Source organism: Macaca fascicularis, chromosome 14 (genome assembly GCF_037993035.2).
Source record: "Macaca fascicularis isolate 582-1 chromosome 14, T2T-MFA8v1.1".
NCBI lineage: Eukaryota > Metazoa > Chordata > Mammalia > Primates > Cercopithecidae > Macaca > Macaca fascicularis.
Window position 1 is genome coordinate 1,366,040 of NC_088388.1, and position 24,373 is coordinate 1,390,412.

The 24,373-nt window shown below is 61.3% G+C and overlaps 2 protein-coding genes across 45 annotated transcripts in view; one reads left to right on the forward strand and one right to left on the reverse strand.

Moving 5' to 3' along the window:
* BRSK2 (BR serine/threonine kinase 2) overlaps positions 1–9,017 on the forward strand; it is a 68,624-nt gene extending 59,607 nt beyond the window's left edge. For 7 of the 29 annotated variants that reach the window (XM_074012796.1, XM_045372399.3, XM_045372402.3 and 4 more), the window contains 5 exons: positions 838–961; positions 2,656–2,836; positions 2,906–2,995; positions 5,516–5,563; positions 7,272–9,017. In XM_074012796.1, the coding sequence (XP_073868897.1) occupies positions 838–961; positions 2,656–2,836; positions 2,906–2,995; positions 5,516–5,563; positions 7,272–7,291 (463 nt within the window). In that variant the 3' untranslated portion in view covers positions 7,292–9,017. Of the gene's footprint in view, positions 1–837; positions 962–2,655; positions 2,837–2,905; positions 2,996–3,262; positions 3,358–5,515; positions 5,564–6,777 lie in introns of all 29 variants that reach the window. The other 22 variants (XR_006692405.3, XR_012422888.1, XR_010580708.2 and 19 more) reach the window with 8 other exon arrangements.
* Positions 9,018–15,679: 6,662 nt separating this feature from the next.
* The window catches only part of MOB2 (MOB kinase activator 2), a 72,887-nt gene continuing 64,193 nt past the window's right edge, over positions 15,680–24,373 (reverse strand). For 7 of the 16 annotated variants that reach the window (XM_045372404.2, XM_074012812.1, XM_074012811.1 and 4 more), the window contains exons 4-5: positions 17,497–17,621; positions 15,680–16,713 (exon numbers count right to left, since the gene is read on the reverse strand). In XM_045372404.2, coding sequence (XP_045228339.1) covers positions 16,397–16,713; positions 17,497–17,621 — 442 coding nt within the window. In that variant the 3' untranslated portion in view covers positions 15,680–16,396. The remainder of the gene's footprint in view (positions 16,714–17,496; positions 17,622–24,373) is intronic. The other 9 variants (XR_012422895.1, XM_074012809.1, XM_074012814.1 and 6 more) reach the window with 3 other exon arrangements.

A 24,373-nucleotide genomic window follows, 5' to 3' on the forward strand; every position in this document is an offset into this window, starting at 1 on the left:
GGGTGGTGCCAGCCGTTGGTACTGGGCCCTGCGTCCAGCAGAGGAAGTGATGTCAGTCAGGCCTGCCAGTCATGAGGTTAGCAGCACTGCCCTAGCCCGGGGTGGGGACCACCCACCGTGGTGGCATCTGGGAGCCAGGGTCTTCGTGGCTCTGGCAAGCCCTGAACCTTCCCCAGCCAGCCTCGGAGGTCTGGAAGCGATCTGTCCTCTACAGGGTAGGGACCGGCCCTGCCAGGCTGGAGCCACAGGGAAGCCACATGGCCACACGTGCTAAACACAGGAGGACAGCCCTAGGGTGCTGAGGCCGCCCTGTCTGGTGGGAGGGCACGCAGCTCCCGGTGTCTGTGCCGTACCTGTCCTGCCGCTGCCTGCGTACAGCTCCCTGGTTTTCCCAGCTCCAGGCTGGGCACCTCAGCCAGGAGGCCACTGGGCACCTGACTAGGGCTCAGCCAGAAACGGAGAAGCAAGGGCAGGGGCCACCCACTCCCTCTCCTTTCCTTCCCAGTGGGGGCTCCAGCGAGTGCTGCCCGGACACAACCCTTAGGGAACCAAGAGGGGCCAGTTAGGGCCATGGAACCTGGCTGGGCCATGGGCCAGGGTTAGGGCACTAGGGCTTGGATAAAGGTTATGGTCAGGGCTGGCGTTACTAACGGTGATGGTCAGGGCATACGGGCCAGGGTTAGGGCGCTGGGGTCAGGGCCGTGGGTTCTGCGGAGACGGCCGTGTCCATCACGCAGGAATTGAGGATTCCACTGTTCCAGCCCCAGGTTCGAGGGAGGCAGGGGTGTGGACAGTACCACGCCTCCGTCCTCACAGCCTCTGTCTCCCGCTGCCCAGGCTGGCCAAGAAGTCCTGGTTTGGGAACTTCATCAGCCTGGAGAAGGAGGAGCAGATCTTCGTGGTCATCAAAGACAAACCTCTGAGCTCCATCAAGGCTGACATCGTGCACGCCTTCCTGTCGGTGAGGCCACAGGGCGCCAGGGGAGGCGGGCAGCCCTCCCAACCCCACGCTGCCCAGCCCTGAGAATCAGGCTCCTCACTTAGACGGGACACGTCCACACACACAGCACGGACGTCCACTCAGCTGTGGGCCGGCCTGGCTGCCTTCACTGGACAGGCACTGTCTCCCGCCCAGCCTTCCGAGGGAGGGTCCCTGCCCGTCTGGGACACTTGGCCTGTAGAGGGAGTCAGGGCCTTGCTCACTGGTCCCCAGCAGCCCTAGGTGTGTGCTGGGCGGGCCTGGGCAGCTGGCACGTGGGGCAGAAGGCAGGCTCCAGCTGGGTGGGTCTCAGAGGGGGACGTTTCCATGAGACTTACGGAGAAGCCCTTGTGAGGCCGTGACCCCAGGGACCCGTGGGGCTCTCACCCCCAGGCCTCAGGTATCTCGGTTTCCCTGGTCTCACCCTGCCCTCGGAGGCCGGGTGGCTCTCCACGGAGTGACCGCGCTCAGGGTCTTGGGTGGGCTTCATTTGTCTCTGCTGGGCGTCTTTGGGTTAGGAGGAGCAGAAAAGCCCCTCAAGCCTCAAATAGAGAAGTTTCACTGCCAGGACTCCAGCACCCAGTCCCATCAGGAGGCCCCTTCCTTGTCGGCCCTGCCCCTCCCTGCACTGCAGCCAGTGCCGAGGCATCACAGGGGCTGCCCCCACCTCCCCCGCCGCCCCCCGCCTGCCTCCCCAGGGCTGCTGTCCTGCTCTGTGCTCACTACACCCAGGCCCCAGGATCTTGGCAAGATCAGGCTGTGGCTCCCTGCGGCAGCTCTAGCTGGGGGCTGGCCTCCACCCCACCTGACGCTCTGCCCCCAGGCACTCAGGCCGCTGCTGCCCTGGCTGCAGCTGAGGTTCCCTTAGCACCGTGGGGACAGCTCGGAGCCCCTGCAAAAGGCTCCAGGGCCAGGAGAGCCCAGCGCTGGGCAGGCCTTAGGCTGCACTTGGACCCCGGCCTCGGGGACCCTCAGCGTCCCCGTCCCCACAGGCTGCTCACTTCTTTGGTCCTCCTCCCTCACATCTCTTCATGCTGCCCCCGGTTGCCACAGCCAACCTCAGACTCAGCGGTGGCCTCAGCCCCTCCCCATGCCAGCCCCAGTAAGGCGGCCGTGCGCCAGCCTGGGCCCCGTGCGCTGGGTGGCCCTGAGTTCTGCTTCCTGCAGCTGCCCCTCGGTAATGTGGAGCCCACACAGCCAGTGCCCAGCACCGTTAAGTCCTGCAAGCAGTGGGAGTCCCAGGAAGCTCCAGCAGGAGGGCACAGCCCTGCCCTGGCACCTCCCTCTCAGTGACAGCTCCCAGACTCCCCACCTCCCACTCAGCTCCACCTCGGACCCCACCTCAGGCTGCAGGGTCACCTCTCACCTCCATCTTTGCCCGTAAGGCTCCTCTGTGAGGTCCTGGCCGTCCTGTGCTGTGGCTGTGTGAGAAAAGTCCACGGCAGGGGTTCAGCCGCCCCCGCTAAGGGGACCAAAGCTTTGGAGGGTGGGGGCTGGAAACGGCCCTCTCCCTGCTCCGTCTCCACCCGCGCTGTGCCCCTCACATGTGGAAGCAGAGGTGCCTGGGCGCTCACAACGTGTGCGCGGTGGGGCTGGCTCGCCCCAGGACTGCCTCCCCAGAGGGCCAGGGTGGGACCTGCCGGGCCAGCCGCGCTCACACTGCTCCCTCTGCACAGATCCCCAGCCTCAGCCACAGTGTCATCTCCCAGACGAGCTTCCGGGCCGAGTACAAGGCCACGGGGGGGCCAGCCGTGTTCCAGAAGCCTGTCAAGTTCCAGGTGGACATCACCTACACGGAGGGGGGGGAGGCACAGAAGGAGAACGGCATCTACTCCGTCACCTTCACCCTGCTCTCAGGTGAGCCGGCGCCCCCGGGGCGGCTCCGGGCCCAGGCCTGTCCAGGGCGTAACCCCCTGTCTCCCCTAGGCCCCAGCCGCCGCTTCAAGAGGGTGGTGGAGACCATCCAGGCCCAGCTGCTGAGCACACACGACCCCCCCGCGGCCCAGCACTTGTCAGGTGAGGCAGGCTCAGCTCCGGCCAACCTGCAGCCTGCGAGTGGGGCGTGGCCAGCCGGTGCTGCGCGGACGGGAGGCCCGAGAGCCCCGGCGCAGCCTCCTGGCCCCTCTTGACGGATGCCCCCGCCTTCCTGCCCCAAGCTGTGGCTGCACCCCTCAGGGAGCAGGGCCCCCCCCCGGCCCGGCGGGACCCTCCGCCTCGCCTCTGCACGCCAGGGACATAGGGCGCGGCCGCACCACCCTGAAAGGCGCCTCTTGTCCACCGTAGAACCCCCCCCGCCAGCGCCAGGACTAAGCTGGGGTGCTGGGCTTAAGGGCCAGAAGGTGGCCACCAGCTACGAGAGTAGCCTCTGACGCTGGCAGGTAAGGCGCCCGGCCTGTGCTGGGGCGGGGAGGGGCTGCGGGCAGGTCCTCGGCGGAGCCAGGCTGGTCCTGAGCAGGGCCCTCCATGCCCACCCACAGGTCTCGGCCCTGGACAGGCCAAGCATGCCCCGGGCGGCCCATCTGCTAGGGAGCCAGACACAGGGCAGCCCGCACGGGCCCTGGGAGAGCAGTGACAAGGCCCTGCCCTCGAGGCTCCCCGCCATGGCACCCTAGGCGGGCCGCGGGCTGCCTCATGGGCTGTGACTTCTTATCTCTCCATACTTCCTGACAGCCCAGGGCCGTGCCTCCAGCAGGGCAGAGGGGCTTGAGCCCAGCCAGAGCTGGGGCTTCACCACAGCCTCAGGGGCTTGTGCAGGGGAGGGTCGCCCCAGCCTGGAACCACCAGGGGCCAGGAGCCCAAGGGTCCATGCCACTTGGCATCCTGCAGGGAGGGCTCCCCCCGCTCCCCTGGGCCCACGTGTGGTGGGGGCAGGGCGGAGCACTGGGCACATGCATGGGCCTGGTCTGCCAGCAAGGGTGTGTGGGCGCGCCTCTGAACACCGGTGTGGCGTGGGAGTGCTGGGCGTCATGTGGGGGGAGCACCCGGCTGGACCCTGGGGGGCCCCTCTCCTGGCCTGCATCTCTGCAGCTCTGTGGCGTGCTAGGTCACCTCCTGTGTTTCCGTGTGGGGTCCTGGAGGCCATAGAGGGCCCCCACTCCACCCCCCGTCATCCTCATTCCATCCTCATTCCATCACCTGTGGGAGCCCCCCCCAGAGTGTGCTTCACCCCACTGCGGGCTGGGGGCTGAGGTCCCTAACAGCCCTGGCCCTAACCGAAGCCCCAGTGGGTGGGGGAGTTGCCCCCTTCTCCTGATTTTGGGAGCCAGGCTGGCACAGCGGGCAAGGAGGAGCAGGGTTCCAGGTGCTCAGCCCCGCAGATACATGTGGCTCTGCCCTACGGTGGAGGCTGTGCCATCGGCTGGCAGCAGCTTCTGGCTCTCTGAGCCTTGAAAGCCTTCATCTTAGGAAGGGAAACCAAGGCCAGGGAATGACAGGGCAGCCACCAAGGCCAGGGACGGACCGGCTTGTCCAGGAGGGCAAGCAGAAACAGGCCCCGGGTGCTGCCCAGGGTGTCCCTGCACCTGAGCAGCCACATGGATGCCTCAGGCTGCTCCTGCGTGGGCTGTGGGCAGAGCTCCCCCAGCCTGGCCCTGCAAAGTGTGGTCCCGTCTGTCAGCACGTACCACTCCCCACCGAGCCAACTCCCAGCCCCTCTCCATTCCTGCCCTGGACCCTGACCTCAGTGGAGCCCATTGCAGAGGCTCTCGGGGGCCTATTCTGGGCCCCATCTGTCTGCCTTTGGACTTGAGGGGCCCAGCCTGTCCCCATGATCTCGCTACACCCAGCCCTGCCCCCCCCACATTGGACGCTTTTGTCTAGTGAGCCCAGCTCCAAGGACGTGTGGAAGGTGTCTGGCCAGCAGGGGGCCTCCTCAGGCACTGCCCACCCTCCTGGAGACCCCAGCCCGGCCGAGGAGGGGGGCTCAGAGCCCCCAGTGAGCAGGCACACGCAGACCAGGGCATGTGTCCACCCTCTGCAGGTGCCAGAGAGGGCCTCGAGGGAGCAGCTCCTCCCAGGGCCTTGCTCCCACCCCAGTCCTGGCCTGGCAGCACCAACATCCCCAGGCCCAGCAGCAGGGGAGAGGGTTGAGAAAGAGGGTGCCTGCCTTGAGTTGAGGGGCAGCTGGAAGCCACAGGGTCCTGGAGCTGCCGAGTGGCACAGTGAGGATGCATAGCGACCGACGCAGGCCACGGCCAGGGCAGGGTTGTCAGCCCATGGGAGGTTGCCAGGCCCACCCAGGGCACCAGCCATATCCAGGCTCAGGGTGCTGGAGGACCCACTGCTGCCCAGGTGGCTCCGCCTTGTTTCCCGCCCCCACAGCCGCGCCTCACTCCAGGCCCTGCCCCCTGCACTGCCCCTTCTAGGCCCCGCCCCCTCTGGCTCTGGCCTCACCCAATCCCTCCCCCTTTCCTCCGGGGCCCCACCCACTCCTGGCTCTGCCCCCTCCCCATCGAGGCTGTGGGCGTCCAGCCAGTCGGAAGGCGCCGGGCGGCCTTTCACTCACTCCCTCCCTCCTCTCTCCATTCTGTGCTCCAGACACCACTAACTGTATGGAAATGATGACGGGGCGGCTTTCCAAATGTGGTAAGAATCCCCCACGCTCACCTGGCACCTCCGCCTGCCACTCCACCGCTCACCCTCAGCCCGCTCTGGCCAACCCGCCGCCCCGGCTGTCTCGGCTTCCCTGTGTAAGATAGACGTAGGCAACCAGCAGCCCAGATGTCCCGGCCCATCCGCTACCGGGAGCAGCCCAGGTCGCTCCCCTACCACAGTGGGCCCAGGCGGGGCTCCTGGCCAGACCCACCTCTGCCAGGCCCTAGAATCGGGGCAGGCCCAGGAAGGGGCTCCCAAGGCCTGAAGCCAGTGAGGGTCCCACTGGTCCCAATGGTGCAGGCTGTGGCCTAGGTGCCCATCCCTCTGTCCACTGGAGGCTGTGCCTGGCAGGGAGCTCAGGATTCAGGTGGTGGTTAGGCTTAGGAAGTGGGGTTGATGTGCCTCCATCGGCACACCTGGGCAGTGAGCGCAGGGCCCCAAGAAGGGTGGGCTCCCCATTTCCGCCCCTGTCCTCAGGACTGCCCCCATCCCAGGGACCCGGGACACGACTCTAGCTGCCTGTCCCCAGACCCCCAGCCTGCCTCCCACACCCACCCCCTCCATGCCTGTCCACTCATCTGTCCATCTGTCTGTCTGCTGCTGAACTGTGTCCAAGCTGGTCAGGAGTCGGGCTTCAGGCCTCTCTGGGGAGGTGTGGTGGGCACGCCCTCTCCCTGTCTTCCACTGGGCCTCACACAGTGGGGCCAGCAGCTGCCCCCAGGGTCCTGCGAGGCTGCAGAGCTCCCAGCAGGCCCTTGTCTTGACGCTGTCATCTCCGGAGTGGGGTGGGCTGTCCCTCACGGCTGTGAGGTGGGGAGGCAAGGGGGCGGTGCAAGGCCTTCCGGGCCAGGCCTTGGTGGGGAGGGAGGGAGGGGTCTCACCACCTGCCCCGAGCCTCACTTCGCCAAAGGAGCCCTGGGTCCTGCGCAACAGCTCGGAGGCCCCACGGCGCACAGCTCCCCCACCGCACAGCCCCCCAGCGTGCAGGGCCCCTGCCGGCTGCCACCTGCCCACCCCGCTTGCCGCCCGCCGGCTCCGCTCCGCCCCATCTCAGCCTCATCTCTGGGTTCTCTCCCTCGTCGAGGCCCCTTTGTTCATTTGTTTGTTTGTTCTCTCTCTCCTTCCCTCCCTTCCTCTTTCTCTCCCCCTTTTTTGTTCTTTTTTCTTTTGTTTTTTTTTTTTTTGTCTCTGTTCTGTGTACCCAGGCAGCCCATTGAGTAACTTCTTTGACGTAATTAAACAACTTTTTTCAGACGAGAAGAACGGGCAGGCGGCCCAGGCCCCCAGCACGCCCGCCAAGCGGAGTGCCCACGGCCCACTCGGTGACTCCGCGGCCGCTGGCCCTGGCCCCGGAGGGGACGCCGAGTACCCAACGGGCAAGGACACGGCCAACATGGGCCCGCCCGCCGCCCGCCGCGAGCAGCCTTAGACACACTAGCCTCCCCCCCCCAGCACAGCACTGACAGCGGCTGCCTCGCCGCCCGCCGCCCGTCCTGCCCCAAGTGGACCCGCGGCCGCGCCGCCCGTCCATCCAGACTGTTCTCAGAGCCTGGGAGGAAAGGAAAGGGGCGCCGGGGCCGGCCTGCGGGCTGTGCCACCCGTGCCCGCTCTCTCCTCTCTCCTGTCTCTGTCTTTTCTTTCTCCTGTCTCTGTCTCTGCCTGTCTCTGACAGCGTCGCTTGTTTCCACTCTGATACCAGGAATTATCCCGAAAAGTTAACATGTCACCTCCACGAGGCCATCCTCTGTGACCGAAGGCAGCTGCTGCGGACCCGCCCTCCCTCCGCTCCTGCTGTTGCTGCCAGGCAGCGAGGCCCAGCCCAGCGCCCCGTCCACCCCGCGGCAGCTCCTCGCCTCAGCTCCGCACGGCCCGTGGGAGGAGGGCCAGGCTCGGGGGAGCCTCCTCCAGCCCGGCCGACCCGGACTCCCGGTCACCTGACCCCTCAGCAAGAACAGCCTGCCTGGCGGCCTTCTGGGGCCGGGACCCCCGGTGGGCAAAGTAGCCACAGGAACAGACCCCGTCCACCCCGTCCACCGCCTCCACGCCGCACCCGGAGGCCTCCTCGCGCCTCGCGGCCCATGCCCCGCCTCCCTGGCCGTGCCGCCTCCGCCTCCGTGTAGTCTTGGCCTCCTCAGGCTGCCTCCCGTCCTCTCGTCTCACCTGCGCCTCCCTTGCCTCATCTGGGGCGGCTGTGGGCTCTGGCACTCCTCCCTGGCTGAGGTGGAAACAGAGAGACCCTAGGGTGCCAGAGCCTTCCCAGCAGGCCAGGTCGCTGGGCTGGGATCAGTGTTATTTATTTGCTGTTTTAATTTATGGATTCTCTACACCTCTGTTCAGGGAAGGGCGGCGGCCGCATCCCCTGCCGTCTGCCCGTCTCGGGCGGGGTGGGGTCTGGGGCCAGGACGCCCTCTGAGGACAGAGCTGGTGGGGCTCGGGGCAGCTGGTGAGCTACTGTAAACTTTAAAGAATTCCTGCAAGATATTTTTATAAACTTTTTTTTCTTGGTGGTTTTTGGAAAAGGGTGTGGGGGTGGGGGCGCCGCTGGGACAGGGCCAGGTTTTGTGTTTCAGTCCCTTGCTCCCGGTTCTTCCTACACACACATCTAAGATGGTGCGGTTCGCTCTGTCATGGGTTCCGTTTCTCTGCGGAGAAGCAGCTCCACCTGTGGGGGCTCGGGGCAGAGGGGCAGCGTCTCGTAGCGGACGGCAGCGCCAGCGCCCCTCTGTCGAGACCCAGGCTGGGGCGATCTTGGTTTTGTGTCCAAGGGTGAAGGGGTAGGAGGAAGGCCCCCAGCTGGCCCTCCCCACACACAGGACGGCAGGGGCACGTGGGGCTTTTCTTATTAAAATTTTAAAAAGTTGAAAAAAAACAAAGGACAGAAAGAGTCGGTGGCGCTCCTCCGCTGGGCGTTCTGTGCAGAGCGAGGCCCAGGGTGTGGCCTGGAGGGGGCTGCAGGCCCCCCTGCCCAGTGCCCACCGCCGTGCTTCACACCAGCTCCAGCTTCTGCGTTCCCTTCTGCCCACGTGCCCGGCCCTCCCAGGCGGGCACAGCCCGGATGCAGCGGCCATGGGGGGCGGCGGGTCTGATGCATGCCTCTGCCGTGGAGTCTGTCTGCTTCAGTGCCTGCCCTGCCTCCCACCCACCTCGTGTGTACATTTTAACGCTTCTGTTGACATGAGACCTCTGCCACAGGCTGGGATTTCTAGACGTAAGAACAAAAGCAAACGCCTAGGACAGCAAACGCCAGGCGGCCCAGGCGGGAAGGGGCTCTCCACGGAGATCGAGGACACGAAGCACAACGCCTCTTGCTCGCCTTCCCCTCTTGTGCTTCAGACACGCGCGGACTCCAGCAGGCGCCACGGAAATGGGCGAGCCCCCGCAGTGTACCCCTGTCGTAACTGTGAGCGACTGCAGCTCGGAACAATAAATCCCTTCCGCAAAGACAGCGACGCAGGTCTTCCTCCGGGCAGGGCGCGCGCGCAGGGCTCTGGGACAGCCCGGGACAGCTTCTTGTTCCCCACTTGCAGCCCCTGGGCTGCGCCAGTGTGAACGCAGCTACCCTCTGCCCAGCTGAAGAGGGCGAGGGTCCGGGCAGCCAGGGTCAGAGGTCACTTCCGATCCCCGGAGGCTGCCCCAGCCTGAGGCGGGCTCCCGTTGAGGGCCAGGGCCGGGGCGGAGTGCTCTTTACATGGCACCTCTGCCACTACAAGGCCTGCATGGGCCACCCCAGGCCTGGGCCTTTTCCTGGAGAATGAGCCACCTTCCCGCTCCTCACTTGGGAAGAGGCCGGATAGGATGCCATGACCCAGCCTTGGGAGTGAGGGGCCCAGGCTGAGCACAGCCCCGGGAGCTAGAGCGGGGATGGTCCCAGGCATGCCTGCCACAGAGGGCAGCCAGGGCCGAGGGCTCCACTGGCACGACGCCCTGGCCCAGCTGCCCCTCTGCCGCCGCCGAAGCCGAAGGGCAAGTCCAGGCCCATGCTGTATGAGGCCAGTGGCCAGGAGTCCACGCAGCCTGGAGGAGGCCAGGAGCAGGCCTCAGCAGGGTCCAGGCAGACTGCGGCATCCACAGAGCTGCCCTGGGAGGCGCACGCCCACGCACACTCCCCTCCCGTGTGAAGGACTCGGGCATGGCCGGACTGCACCCAGCTGTTTATCATTGGAGCAGGTGCTAAGCACAGGGCGGCTGCGGTGGGACAATGGGGTGGGGGCCACATCCCTGGTCTCAGTCCAACAGAAGCTAGTAGCTGTCCCACCTCCACTGTGACAAAACATTCCCAGACATTGCCATGAGTCTCCTGGTAGGGGACAGAATCACCCCCAAGTGAGAGCCACTGCCCCGAACTTCAAGCTGTGCCTGTACCCATCTCTCTGGAGGGAGCCAGGGGGTCACCATGCCTGTCAGGCTTAGTTAGCTCCACTCAGAGCCTGGGACACGGAGGGAAGCTGAGCCATCCCGTTTGATCCTGGACTGCCAAGTGGCTGAGCTCACAGGAGGTGGGTACCCCAAAGAGAAGGCACTTGGGAGGGGTTCAGGGAATCAGACTCCATTCCAATCCCTGGATTATCCAGTTTCCCGGCTCATTTTACCTTAAGAAACAGGCTGAGGAAAGGAATTTGGCTGCTACAGTTCAGCGAAGCAAGGACGGTCTGTGGGGTCACAGGCCCCAGACCGGAAGGCTTCCTGACCTGTGGTCCTGCACCTGCTTCTCTGAGTGGCTGACACACACTCCTGGTCCTCTCAACATTCACGGTGAGGAACCAGCCTTCTCAGGCACATGACCGGAGGCCCAAAAGGAAACAGTCTGTCAAGAACCCTGCCAGCTCCCCAGTCTGCTCAGGAAGGGGCTGTGTCCTGCAGTCCCACTTCTGACACCAAGCTCTCTTGGTGGTTAAGTAACAGAACCCAAAGCGAGCTAAGCCAGAATCTGCTGGTATTTCTATGAAAAATGAAAACAAATATGGCAGGACTTCTGATGTGGCAGACACTAGTCTCGCTTTACACCAGTCGGTCCTCACATCCTTTCTATGAAGAAATTAAGATGGAGATTGAAAAAGGATGTGGTGGTCAGTCTGCCCACCTAGAGGACGGCTTCGCAGTCCTGGTCCTCAGTTCTCAGGTGGCACATCTGGGGTCAGAGCCTGCCACGGCCTGGCCTGAGAGCTGGGGCCCTGCTGAACAAGCCTACTGGTGAGCCCACCCATGGCATGGCAGGTGCCAAGGTCTGACTCGCCCCCCGCACAGGACGCGGCCCCAGCAGGCAGGAGGTGGCTGCTCCAGGGAGGGGCCCTGCACACAGCAGTCCTGGCCTGGCTCTGCTCTGTGGAGAGCCTGTGCTGGGCTTTTCCCAGTCAGCTGAGGGCAGAGGCACAGAGCCCCGGCCGCCTAAGCTGTAAGATGAAACGACTCCTGGTGTTACAAAGCCTCAGAGCTTGCAGGAGGAGGCCGACGCCCGTGTGCCGGCTCCAGGGTGGGACGTTCCAGCTGCCCTGCTCCCATCCCCTGCCAGGGAGCTCACCACAAGTGGCCTGGCCCTGCCAACCCGTCCTGCCTTCCTCCCTCCCTCCAGTGGTGTGGTGCCCAGGCCCTCTGCCCTAAGTCCAGTGCCTCCCCACTCGCTCCAGTGACTTCTCCCCCTCCCACCCCAACTCCCCGCCACCAACCCAGGTCTCGGTGTGATACGGCAAGGGGTCGGGGTCCACAGAGAGCCAGAGAGGAGGCAGCCGGCAACAGAAGGGGAACCAGCGCGACGTTCCAGGCAGCGGGGCCTGCTGGAGAGTGGGCAGGGCTGACAGACGTGCAGGGAACACGACCGGGGAGCCATGTTCGTGGCCAGACGGGCCCGGGAGACGACGCTGTGGGTCTCATGCCAGGGGGTTGGGCCCTCTTGTGCACCTGCCCCTAGGACCCTGTAAGAACACCGTGGCCTGTTAGGTAGATGCATCGTCTCCTGTGGTTTCCTATCACCGCCATAGTTAAGTTATTGCAAACTAAGAAGCTTAAAACACCAGTACCTCACAGTCCCAGAGTCAAGGACTGGGCAGGTCGCACTCAAGGGGGTCTGCCTGGTCTAGAATCAAGGTGTGCTCCTCCTGGAGGCTCCAGGGGAGGACCTGTGGCCACCTGCATCCCGGGGCCCGGGGTCTCCACCTTCGCAGCCAGGAGCGTGGGTGGAGCCTCCTCACAGCTGTGTCCTGCGCGCCCCAGCCTGAGTCCAGCTTCCACGATGAAGGCCGCGTGCTCTCACTGGGCCTAGACCACCTCTGCCTCTCAAGGTCAGCTGACTGCCTTAATCTCATTGCTGCTTTCATTCCCCTTTGCTGCCGGGGGGCACGTTCACTTCCACAGGACTAGATGTGGACACAGCCGGTGGCGAGGGATGTCTCCCACAGTACCCTCCCGCTCCCCCGCTTCACACCCATGCCACGTGCGAATGCATCCCTCCCCTCGCGGCCCCAACAGTCTCCACCGAACACGGCACCCAGTCCCGTCCCAAACCTCACGTTCAGCTCATCAGTTTACAAGTCCCAAGTCGCACCCTCTAAGCCACCCCGATCAGGTATGGGTGACACTCTGGGCCTTCCACCCAGGGGCAGTTTCCGCTCCATCTGTGGACCCCAAAAGCTAGAAAACCAGTTACCTGCTCCCACAATACAACCGGAGAACAGACGCGGAATGCCAGTCGCAGGCATTCCTGTTCTCAAGGAAAGCCTGGCTGGGTGTGCTGGTCCAGCACTTTGGGAGGCTGAGGCAGAAGGGATCACCGGGGCCCAGGGGTTCGAGACCAGCCTTGGTAGTGAAACTTCACCTCCACAACATATTTCAAAACCAGCCAGGCATGGTGGCTCACACCTGTGGTCCTGGCTGCTCAGGAGGCTGAAGGGCGGGAAGTCTGAGGCTGTAGTGACCGCTCCAGTTTGGGTGACGGTGAAACCCAGTCGTTTATACGTGCATACACACACACACACACACACACGTGACACACAGAGAAAGCTGCAAGGTGCCTGTGTCGCTGCTCCCAAGAAATCCAAAATCCAGCTGGGCGTACTCCCTCGGGTCCCGGCAAGGCCTGGGAACTCCTTCTGTGGGTCCAGACTCTGCCTCTGTGCTGACACCTCCACCCTCAGGGCCACGCTCTTTGTATGAAATGTGGCGAGTGTTTGCAGCTGAACAGTTTAGTCTGCTTCCTGCCTGCTGATTTTTGGGGGCCCAAGAGCCTTCCACCACATCCCCTCTGCCTCAGTCCAAGCCAGCCAAGCCTCTGATGGTGTAAGAGCCGCTCGTCGTTTCCACGGGGCTTTCCTCCGTAAGCCCCGAGGCTGGTCCACAGACCTCCCACAGCTGTCCCGGCTTTCAGCATCTGCTTGGGTGACCCGGAGCATCCACCAGCCACAGGCTCGCCCTCCTCCAGGAGCTCCTGGTGTGGCCGTGACTCCAAGCACTCATTCCTGACAGTGAATCCCGTGACATCAGCATCTTTAGCTGAGAATTCCCAACGGCAGGGTGCTCACCCCTCTGCTAATGTCCTTCCCTCACTTGGCTGACCTCAGCAGCGAAAGGGGGCCAGGCTGACCGCCCGCGAGTGCGGCCCACACATGGCAACGGGACAGAGTACAGCTGTGCCTCTACCCCCATCGACAGGGCTCTCCCTGGCTCCCGTTCCTTCCTTTCCCTCTAGCTCCCACCTGCACCTTTAACCCCACATGTCTGAGGACGGGTGGGTCACAGCAGCTGTGACTCTTCTCAACGCCCAGGCCGGTTCCTCCGAGCCCCTGGAGCCCCACTTGCCTCCATCCTTCTACCACCTGTTTAACAACATCACAGGCTTTTTCTATCACCCTCAAAATTCTTTCAGCCTCTGCCCGATTCCAAAGCCACTTCCACCTTCCTAGGTGTTTGCTACAGCAGCACCTCATGCCTCAAACCAAAATCTGCCTTCATCTCCTGTTGCTGCAGTTGCCATGAACTTCGTGGCTGGAGGCAAAACGAACTTACGTCAAACGGGCCTCACCGGGCAAGTCAGCAGGGGCGCTTCTTTCTGGGCTCCTTCCTTTCCCAGCTTCTAGGAGCTGCTGACTCAGGCCCTTCCCACGCTGCCTTCCCAGCTTCTAGGAGCTGCCTGCGCTGCTGACTCAGGCCCTTCCCACGCCGCCTTCCCGCTCAGTGCCCTGGGCCCTCCTGACAACACTGGGCCCATCCAGATAACCTCCCCATCCCCAGGTCAGTGATCGGGAACCCGATTCCATCTGCGGCTTCCATCCTCCTGTGCTATCTAAGGAGAGTCTCTCAGGATTAGGACACGGATCTCTTTTGGGGACCATCATTCTACCTTTCAGAACAGAGACCTCAGAGGCTGGGTGAGCTGGGGGGTGAGGGCTGAGCCCTCATCACTGAGACCCCGCTCAGTGTACAGGCCTCCTGTTCACAGAAGGAAATGGAGGCAGAGGCAGGGAGGCTGGGCCAGGACTCCAGGTCTTGCAGCAAGAACCCTTCCCAGCAGAGGACGGCGCACAGCAGTCCCCTCAGCCCAGGAGCGGGACGGTCCACCAGCCTGTGGCCTAGCAGCAGGCGCCCCCAACACCCAGCGCCAGCCCTCATCCCAGGAACCCTTCCCAAAGGGACTTGTGCCCGCAACTCCCATGTGCCCTGGGGACCCTGCAGCTGCATCCTGAGTGTGAGACCGGCATGAACGCGCGCCCTGGACACCACCTAAGGCCGTCCCGCAGGCTCCACACACATTTCATCTGAGGCTCCAGCTGGAATCCCAGTGTCCTCCTAGCCCCTCCAGGCCCTGTGGAGCCGGTCCCCAGCCCCCTGTGCCCCGCAGCGCTCTCAGTCCAATCTTCCTCCTGGCCTCCGCTCGGCAGCCAGGCCCCAGGTTTGCCAGCATACAGCGACCCAGGCTGTGTGCCTGGTTGGCTCCCTGTGGCCTCAGCCAGGAGCTCCGTGCACACCCCAGCCGGGAGCCTTAGCCAGAGAGGGCAGCCCCACCAGGCCACCCGCCTCCGTTCTTGCCCTCCCTTGCCGGGAGACCTCCTTGCTGCCTAGGCCAGCGCTGGTCCCTGCCTCAGGCTCCTACACTCAGCCCCTTCAGTCAAGTTCTGTGGGTGTCCTGGGGCCTCCACTCTGGGGGTCCACGCAGAGCATCAGGGGACAAGGGCAGGTGGCACCCAGCAGGCCTCCCTCTGGGAACTGGGTTTGGCTCCAGGCACTGACTCACTGTGTGGCCCAGAGTCACAGTCAAGTGTGGGCCCTCGCGGGGAGGTGGTGGGCGTGGATGTCGGAGCAGATGCCGCCAGCTGACTCCAGCCATGTTGAGAAACCCAGAGGCTGTCAGTTCTTGAAGTGGGAGGCAGAGACAGGGCAGGGGAAGGGACTCTGACCTGCAGCTTGGTCCCTGGGAAAGCCAAGAACGGGCCTGTTGGCCACAGGTGCACCACGCAGGCTGAGCCCGAGGCCAGGGGAGCACCATGACCTGGACAGGCCCCACTAGCTAAGCAGGGGGCGGGGGGCTGCACGAGGTCACTGTGCAGCAGGTGCCACTGGCAGTGACCCACAGTCCTGAGGTCTGTACCAACTAGGCCCTGACCCGGGAAGCCCCCTCTTCCCACTTCTCAGCCCACTCAGGTCCCGATAAGCCCCAGGCTTCAGTTTAGGGCCCCTCTCCCTGCAGCACGTGCCTACCCACTCCCAGGCTGAGGACACAAACCTGCTTGCCCCTGGGCCACACTGTCCCGGCCAGGAAGGGCCCCTGCGGCAGAGCCACTGTTTCGGGCTGGCTGGCCCAGAGCCCTTCGGAGAAGATGTTCCCAGCTGACTGCAGCCACATTTGAGGGTCCCGCCACCAGCATGGGGAGGGGCAGGTGGCTGAGGTGGCTGGGGAGGGCGAGTGACACGGGGTTTGTGCTTCCCCCACGGCACCTGCAGGCTGGCTGTGGACCCTCACAGGCAGTGAGGGGCGAGTCTGCTCTGACCCCCACTCTCGGGGCAGCCTCCGAGGTGCCTGTTCCTGAGGCTGCCCACCAAGGAAGTGGCCGGGCTGCCCACAGTGTGTGTGGGGGGGGGGCCGGGGGGGGGGAACCGAGACGCTGAGACACACACAGGCTCTGACCTGAGAGAATTCTTTTTATTACGAGTGAACAGATGAACTAAGGTAAGCGGGTCTCAGCCTTCTGCTGGTGCAGCATCTCCACGCAGGGCCTCAGCCCCGTCCTGGCCTTGCCTGAGGACTGCACCACAGGCGTTCCCTGGGCATGGAGGAGGCAGCAGGAAGGGGCGACAGGAGCAGGTGCAGGGCACCCCACACCACAGGCCTCCCCCACCTCTGAGCTGCCAACAGCCAAGACTCCTGGCAAGGCCAGGAGAGGAGGGGGTGAGAGGGAAGGAGGGGTCTCTGTGAAAGCAAGCCCCACCCCCAAAGCAGAGCAGAGACCCAAGTCTGCAAATCACACCCTCCTGGGGGAGACGCCCCCACCAAGTTCCTCCTTTGAGGCCAGCAGCACCCGAGGGAGGGCAGGGGCTGCACGGAGACCAGAGAAAGGAAAACCCCACAGAAGAAAACTCAAAGCTTCAGTCCACGCGTGTCTGCTGAACGAGCGAACGGGCCCAAAGGCTCTTCTCTACAAACGGCACGCATCCATCCGACAGGGGGCCGCAGGACGTGGCCGGGGCTGTCTGCGTCTGTGCAGCCCACGCCAGCGCAGCCCGGGGCCCTCTCAGACCTCACCACACGCGTGCCAAGCACATGTGTGCACACGCAGATGCAGGAGAGGACACACACCACCGTCTTTTTGCACACGTGCGCCCCTGTCCAGCCCGGGTGGCTCATCTCTCCTTCACGTGGTTCTGTGCTCCCGGGCCCCCGCTGCCGGCCCCATCCCCGCTGCCCCCACTGTGGACCCCGCCGGCCCCGCTGCATAGCACCTCGGTGAGGTCGTCCATGATGGCGGTCTCTTTGGGGTCCAGCAGGTTGAACTCCCGAGCAAAGAGGATGAAGTGGACGTAGAGCGTGTTCAAGTGTCCGTGCAGCTCCAGGGCCAGCGTCTCCTTGAAGTGGGCCCAGTAGATGTGCGCCAGCACGTGGAACAGGTGTCTGCAGATCTTCCGCACCAGGGACTCAAAGGAGCTGGGGAATTCTCTGCCTGGGGGAGGCCACTGTGTCACAAGCTGCAGATGTCCCTTGGCCCCAACAGAGGCCAGGCCCCTGGCACCCATCCTGGTGGGTCTGGTGCCTGCCACCCACATCCTGACCCTGCCACCCTCGGGGCTACGAAGTCCCAACAGCAATAGCTTCTGCCCACCAGCAGGCACCACAGGGACTTGCCAACCCCAGGTCCGGGCTGCTGAGACCTCCCTGTGAGCTCAGGCTCCGGAGGCTGCACCTGCCCTGAGGGCTGGGCGCTCGCTGGGCCATCCTGGCCACCTCCTCAGGGAGGGGCCTGTGACTGGGCACTTGGGCCCCCGTGTCTCCCTGATGGACACCTGGGGCCCTCTCTCGGGCCAGGATGGAGGTGGCAATGGTGGCACAGGCCTCTCCTGTTGTCCCCCGCTGTCCCTCTGGCAGCACGGGAGTGGCGTGGAGCCCCACCACATCCCACCAAAATCCGGACACAGGCTCCGCAGCTGATCCCCAGCCCAAGCCCCCACAAGGTGGACGGTGGTCTCTGCGTGAGCGGCACAGACCAAGAAGGGCCCAGAGCAGCGGCATGGCCCAGAGGGCCGGCCCTCGGCCCTGGCCGGGCTGACTCCTGCCCAAGGGCTCCGGCCTCACCTCACAGCCCAGGGTACTCCATGCTAAGCAGGGGCTGGGGTGGTGCAGCTGCCGCCCTCCATGCCTCTGCCCCTCGCAGCACAGAGGTTTGGTCCTGAATGCTCCCTGCACCCCCGCGAGGATGACCGCCCACCCAGTGCTGGGGGAGACGAACCGTATTTTGTGGGGAACACGTCCTCATCCGTCACCAGCTTCTGCACGGAGCTCATGACGAAGTCAACGTACTGCGGGGCCGTGCACTTGACCTTCTTCCCCCGCTCATCATACCAGTAGTACTGTCTGTGGGGACAGAGACACGGTCAGGGCATGTGCCTGCTGCACACCCACCCAGCCAGCGAGTCCCTCCTGCTCAGGTCATCTGCAGGCAGAGGCAGCGCCGGCAGCAGAGGTGTGGCGGACTCAGGCGTCTCCCTCCTCGGGCAGACACACTGTCCCCGCCGTCTGCGGGGACCACACTGCACTCCATGGAGGGGTCTGCCTGAGCTGACTTAGAACGACGCCAGGATCATGCTGGGGACCCTGCCAGTCACACGGCTGTACACGCGTGTGATTAAATGAAAGGGATCATCTTCATTTTCTCCACTTCTAAATGGCTTCAGTTGTATTCATTCACACAAATGTGTGCTGCTGTTTTTCTGCTGCATTAAGCACAGAGGCTCCTTCTCTGCCCAGGAAGCTGTGCTGTGGCTCGTGAGCCAGGCCCCACCCTTTGGGAGCGCCCCGCTCTGACTGCTAGAAGCCAAGTCCCTCTCCCGGGAAACCAGGCAGTGCAGTGGCCTCTGTGGCACCTGCAGTCCACAGACTGGCCAGGACAGGGACCGGCCCCGGAAGGCCCACCCCGAGGCCTCCTCTTGCCCCGGTACACAGGGCCGCCTGTCATGTCAGACTCGTGGCCCCTGAGCAGGCTGGAGCATCCTAGGGACATGGACACCCTGGGTTTGCCTCTTACTGTTGGGTACAAGGGTGTGCTCTAGTTCATAAGGTGATACCCAGCCCCTAACACCCTTCCAGCCCCAGCACACAACCAAGACCCAGGGCACCCACCTGGTGGCCACCACCCCTCTCCCCCTGCCATGGTGCTGGGCCTCAGTCCTCCAAGGCCATGCCTACAGCAGCTGCCCCCGCAGGCCTGAACCAGAGCATCTGGGGCCAATACCCACCCACAGGCAGTGGAGAGTGCTGTGTTGGGAGTGCTTACACCTGAGACACAGCGGCTGCCCCCGCAGGCCTGAACCAGGGCATACTGGGCCGATGCCCACCCACAGGCAGTGGAGAGTGTGGTGGGAGTGCTTACACCTGAGACACGGCCAACACTATGGGTCGGGGTTTCCTCCCCGAGAGCCAGCTTCCAGCTCACCCCAAGTGGGAATGGGCCACACAGCACAGGGCAGCACTGGCCACTGGGCAAACGCCCCTCCACACCGAGACCACAACCACCATCGCCTCCACCGCCCCAGCTAGACCGATGGGCAGCCTCCCAGTACTGGGCTCCACACGAACCGCTCCCACCCTCCTCATCCAGCCACGGTTCCTCTTGGAATGGCCCCGGGTGGGGCAGTGCCGAGAAGGATGGATCCAGGCTCCACTCCGGAGGCCGTTCGTCTCTTAGCCGGCTCCGAGCATCGTGCCCTGGGTTCCAGAGCCCACCAGGCCCCTGGGGAGATGCCCCAAGGGCTGAGACGGGGCCACTGGGGGCTCGCCCGCTTCCCGCACAGCCAGAGAAGCCATCCTTCCAGCTGGACACAGGACCTCCGGTGTCTCTGGGCGCCCCTCTGCTGTGTCCAAGAAGCCCTTCAGCCTGCACACTGCAGGTACCGGGGCGGTCACCAGAGTTACCAAGAGGCTAGAGGATGACACTGCAAGCCCCGCATGCTGGCACTCCGCCCTCTGCAAGAGAAACAGCCACCAGGCCACCTCCCAGCACCACCAGGGCCCTAGGACAACCCCCTCCCAGCACCCACCTCCAGAACGCAAACCAGCTCTCACGTGTGCCCCGTGTGGGGCGGAGTCGGGCCACCCGAAGGGGAAGTGTGGCCCCAAAATGGACAGGCCATGAGGAGGGGGACGCAGTGCCCACCCCTGCTTCTCAGGTGCCATCCTCGCCCTGGGGCAGCTCTGCATGACCTTCGCGCCCACCTGCCCAGGCTGTAGGCCTCACCGTGGGCATCGCCACCGGGCTGTCAGACCCTCTGAGAATGCAGAGACGACAGTCCTTTCAGTATCTGCTCCTCGAGAACCATGTGGAGAACGCACATATCCCCACTGTCCCGGGGTTCCCAGATGGTGTAGCGGAGGCCCAGGCCCCTAAGGGCCAGGCTGAGGCCCATGTTTCCAGGACGAGGACCCAGCCAGCACGGCCCAGCAGTCTGCAGGAGTCAGACACTGGCTCCAGGGACCCTGACACTGCCCGCTGACATCTGACGCACCTGGCCACAGGAATACAACAGGTCTCAAAACAGTGGAGGTCAGAGATGGAAACCCTTTTCCACGACGCAAACCAACAGAAAGTAGCAACTGAGGGACACTGCAGATTGTCCCATCTGTTCTGAAAGATGGAACACCACTGTTTCCTGTACTTTTTGAATTATCAGTAAACCGTTTCTGGTATACAGTTCTATGAATTTTATCCACACATGGACTCACGCATTCAAGACCACAATCAGGACACGCAGCGGCTTACGTGGCCACTCACAGCCGTGCTGCTCTGTCCCCAGCACCCCGGGGGTGGCTCCTCAGGAATGGGCCGCAGGAAGGAATCGCACCGTGAGGGTCCTCCCGATCTGGGCCCCTCTTGCACGCAGGAGGTCCCTGGGACGCAGTCACGTGGCGGGAGTGTTGGGCGTCCATGGCTCCTCACTGCCCAGATGCTGCCCCTGCAGACGGACATGGCGTGCTCATCTATCCACCTGTGTCCCTGCCAGCAGACACAGTGCCAGGTGGCCACACCCTCGCCAGCACCAGTGTCCCGACCGGCATGTGAGCAGCCGGACGTGGGTCTGCTCCTGGCTTCAGTTTGCCTTTCTCTGATTGCCAATGACACACGATTGCCCCGGCTGCCATCCTCACACCCTCTTTGCTGAACTGTCTGCTCATTTATTTTGCTGACAGTTAACTGGACTGTTTTGTTTTCTTATTGCTGAGTTGTATACGTTCTTTATGTATTCTGGATATCAGTCCTTCGTGGGATGTGTGATTTGCAAATGTTTTCTCTCCCAGCCTGGAGTCTGCTTCTTTCTCTTAAAAGTGTCTTGAAGCAAAAGTTCTAAATTTTGATGAAGTCCAATTCATTGGTTCTTTTCCATCAATGGATCGCATCTTTGGTGTCAATCCACGAACTCTTTGCCTAATGTCAGGTCATGAGGATTTCCTATGGTTCCTTCCAAAAGCTTTGTAGTTTTAGACGTTTGCATGAGGCATGAGGGTTAGGTCAGCGTTTGGTTTTTGACACAAATGACTGCTTTTCCCAACAACATTTGTTGAACAGGCTGTCCTTTCTCCCTTGAATTTATTTTGCTCTTTGTCAAAACTCTGAGGGCCCCGTTTGCGTGGGTCTATCTCCGGACTCTCCATCTCTATCGACAGTCCTCTATCTCCGGACTCTCCATCTCTGTCGACGGTCCCCTATCTCCGGACTCTCCATCTCTGTCGACGGTCCCCTATCTCCGCACTCTCCATCTCTGTCGACGGTCCCCTATCTCCGCACTCTCCATCTCTGTCGACGGTCCCCTATCTCCGCACTCTCCATCTCTGTCGACGGTCCCCTATCTCCGCACTCTCCATCTCTGTCGACGGTCCCCTATCTCCGCACTCTCCATCTCTGTCGACGGTCCCCTATCTCCGCACTCTCCATCTCTGTCGACGGTCCCCTATCTCCGCACTCTCCATCTCTGTCGACGGTCCCCTATCTCCGCACTCTCCATCTCTGTCGACGGTCCCCTAACTCCGCACTCTCCATCTCTGTCGACGGTCCCCTATCTCCGCACTCTCCATCTCTGTCGACGGTCCCCTATCTCCGGACTCTCCATCTCTATCGACGGTCCTCTATCTCCGGACTCTCCATCTCTATCGACGGTCCTCTATCTCCGGACTCTCCATCTCTGTCGACGGTCCCCTATCTCCGCACTCTCCATCTCTGTCGACGGTCCTCTATCTCTGGACTCTCCATCTCTGTCGACGGTCCTCTATCTCTGGACTCCACTGTGTTCCACGTAGCTGTGTACCCCTTCCTTCAACACCGCACACTGTCTTAATTACTAGAGTTTCACAGTAAGTCTCAAAAGTGTGAGATTCCTCTAACTTATTTTTTCAAAATCACTGTAGCTATTTCAGCTAATTTGTCCCTCCATGTAAATTTTAGAACTGGTGTACACTTGAACTCTGCTGGGATTTGGATTGGAACTGCACTAAATCAACAGATCAGTTTGGGTGAAAATTTGTGTCTGCAGTCATCTTCCAGGTGATAAGTGCAGTGCATCTCTCCATTTACACAGACCTTTGATTTTTCTGCATCAGCATTTTGTAGTTTCCAGGGTGCAGATCCTGGGAATGTCTTGTTAAGTTTATAACTAAGGATCTCATTGTTTTTGGAGCTATTACAAATGGTATTTTAAATATTAATTTCAGTTTTCAATTTCACACTGCTGATATCCAGACCTATGGCTGATTTGTATGTGCTGACCTTGCCAGATTTATTATTATTATTATTATTTGCTACAATCCTTGAGGTTTTCCCAATCACACTATGTGTGCACAGGGAAACAGCAATCCCCCCGTCCACAGGGGATGCACCGCAAGACGCCAGGGCATGCCTGAAGCCAAGGAGAGCCGCAAACCAGTATATGCTGCGCTTTCTTCCTGTACATACATTACTAAGATAAAGACAGGAGAATTTGATTGGCTGACTGAGATAGGGTCTCGCTATGTTGCTAAGTTGGTCTTGAACTCCTGAAGTGATCTGCTGCCTCAGCCTCCTGAGTAGCCAGGATTACAGGTGTGAGCCACCACACCCAGGGTAACTGATAAACAGGACAATCAGCTGCAGTGAGTGGCTGGTGTAGCATCTCAGGGGGTCCCTTGCTGGCCTTCTGCAGGCTCAATGGCCACACGCTGCTGCTCCCATCCTCTCACCTCCTCCACCCACAGATCCAAGTACTCGACACGCACTGTGGCTGCCACTTTCGCAGTTTCAGGTGTCACAGCAAAATTGACCTGACTTTTTTTTCCCTCCTTCACAATTTCATGAAGAAGAGATTTGTTCTTCCCTTAGACCTTAGCAACTTCACACACAATCTTTTTCTTTCTACTCAAGAACTTTCACCTTTTCATCTTTAGGTCAAGGAAGCACTTTCTGTCTTCTCTTTGGCATATCTGAATTGCCAGCACCAGCTCCTGTGCTTTGGGCCACCTCAGGTCACAGAGAGGCGACCTGAGCACGAGCACCCTGGCACTGCAGCAGCGGATCGCTCACGGGGGCCCAGGCACAGCTGGGCCGAGGGAGGAGGACGCACACCTGGAGCAGGACGGTGGAGACAGCATCACGATGCTCAGAACCGCGTGCAGTTTAAACCTTATTGCTTATTTTGGGAATTTTCCATTTACTATTTTCAGACCACAGTTGACCATGGGTAACTGAAACTGCAGAGAAGGGGGGCCTACTGTTTTATTTCTTTTCCAATTTGGATGCCTTTTATTCTTTCTTCTTACCTTATGGCACTGCCTATCTGAGGCGAGTTTTGGTGTACTGTGCTTTCCAAAGAGTTGGTCCGTTTAACCCAAACCATAGAATTAATGTGCACAGAGATTATTTTTGCAATACTTACTTCCTATCCTTTTAACATGCACTGGGTCTACAGTGATACTCCTCTTTACATCCACAGGGTTTAGTGACATTCACTCCTTTTTACTGATCATTGTATCTTCTCTCTTATCTTTGTACTTACTACAGGTTTACCAATTTTATTATCTTTCCAAGTCATCACATTTTGATTTCACTCATTTCCCCTATTGTTTTAAAAATCAATTTCACTGCTTTCTGTTCTTATTTACTTTCTTCTGCTTGATTTTGATTTTTGCTCTTTTTCTAGTTTAAGTTGGAAACTTCAGATTATTGAAAGTCATCTTCTTTTTCTAAGAAAGCATTTAATCCTGTAAATCCCCTCTAAGCACTGCTTATGTCTCACCAATTCTGACGTGCTGTATCTTCCTGTGCAGTCTGTTCAAGTTTTTTTCTTGAAGCATCCTCTCGGACCCGTGGATTACTCAGAATGTGTCGGTCTGCAAGTGTCTGGAGACCTTCCTGTTCTGTTCATCTCCAGTTAACTCCGCCACGGTCAGAAAGCTTACTTCGTACCGTTTCGATTTTTTAAAATTGTTAAGGGCTCTTTTGTGATATGCTCCATTGTGGTGGCTAATCTTTGTGAAGTTGAAAAGCGGGGTGTTCTGCTGTTGAGGCTGCAGTGTCTGTGTGTGTCATTTCAACACAGCCGACTGGTGGGTCATCGGGCTCCATGCTCTCGCTAACTGTCTGTGGGGCTCTATCACTGAGAGGAGGGCTGCAATGCCCGGCTATCAGGTCTCCGCGCAGTTCAGTCCGTCCGCCTGCTTTGGTGGAGAGCCCCGCTGTCTGGTGCACACACGTTTCAGGCAGGATTTCAGTTCAGTCAGTCCGTCTGCTTTGGTGGAGAGCCCCGCTGTCTGGTGCACACACGTTTCAGGCAGGATTTCAGTTCAGTCCGTCCGCCTGCTTTGGTGGAGAGCCCCGCTGTCCGGTGCACACGTTTCGGGCAGGACTTCTTCTTCAGGAGCTGCTCCTTTTCTAAATAGACAGCCTTTTTGTTCCTGGTCATTTCCTTGCTCGGAGTCTCCTTTGCACTGACACGGCCACTTCCGCTTCCCTCTGAGCGTGTTTTCTCAGCACATTTTCTGTCCTCTTACTTCTAACCTGCCTGCACCACAGCGTCCAGAGTGATGCAACACACAGGATGCTTGTGCCCCACATTCCTATGTTGAAAGCTTAACCCCAGATGCGAGGG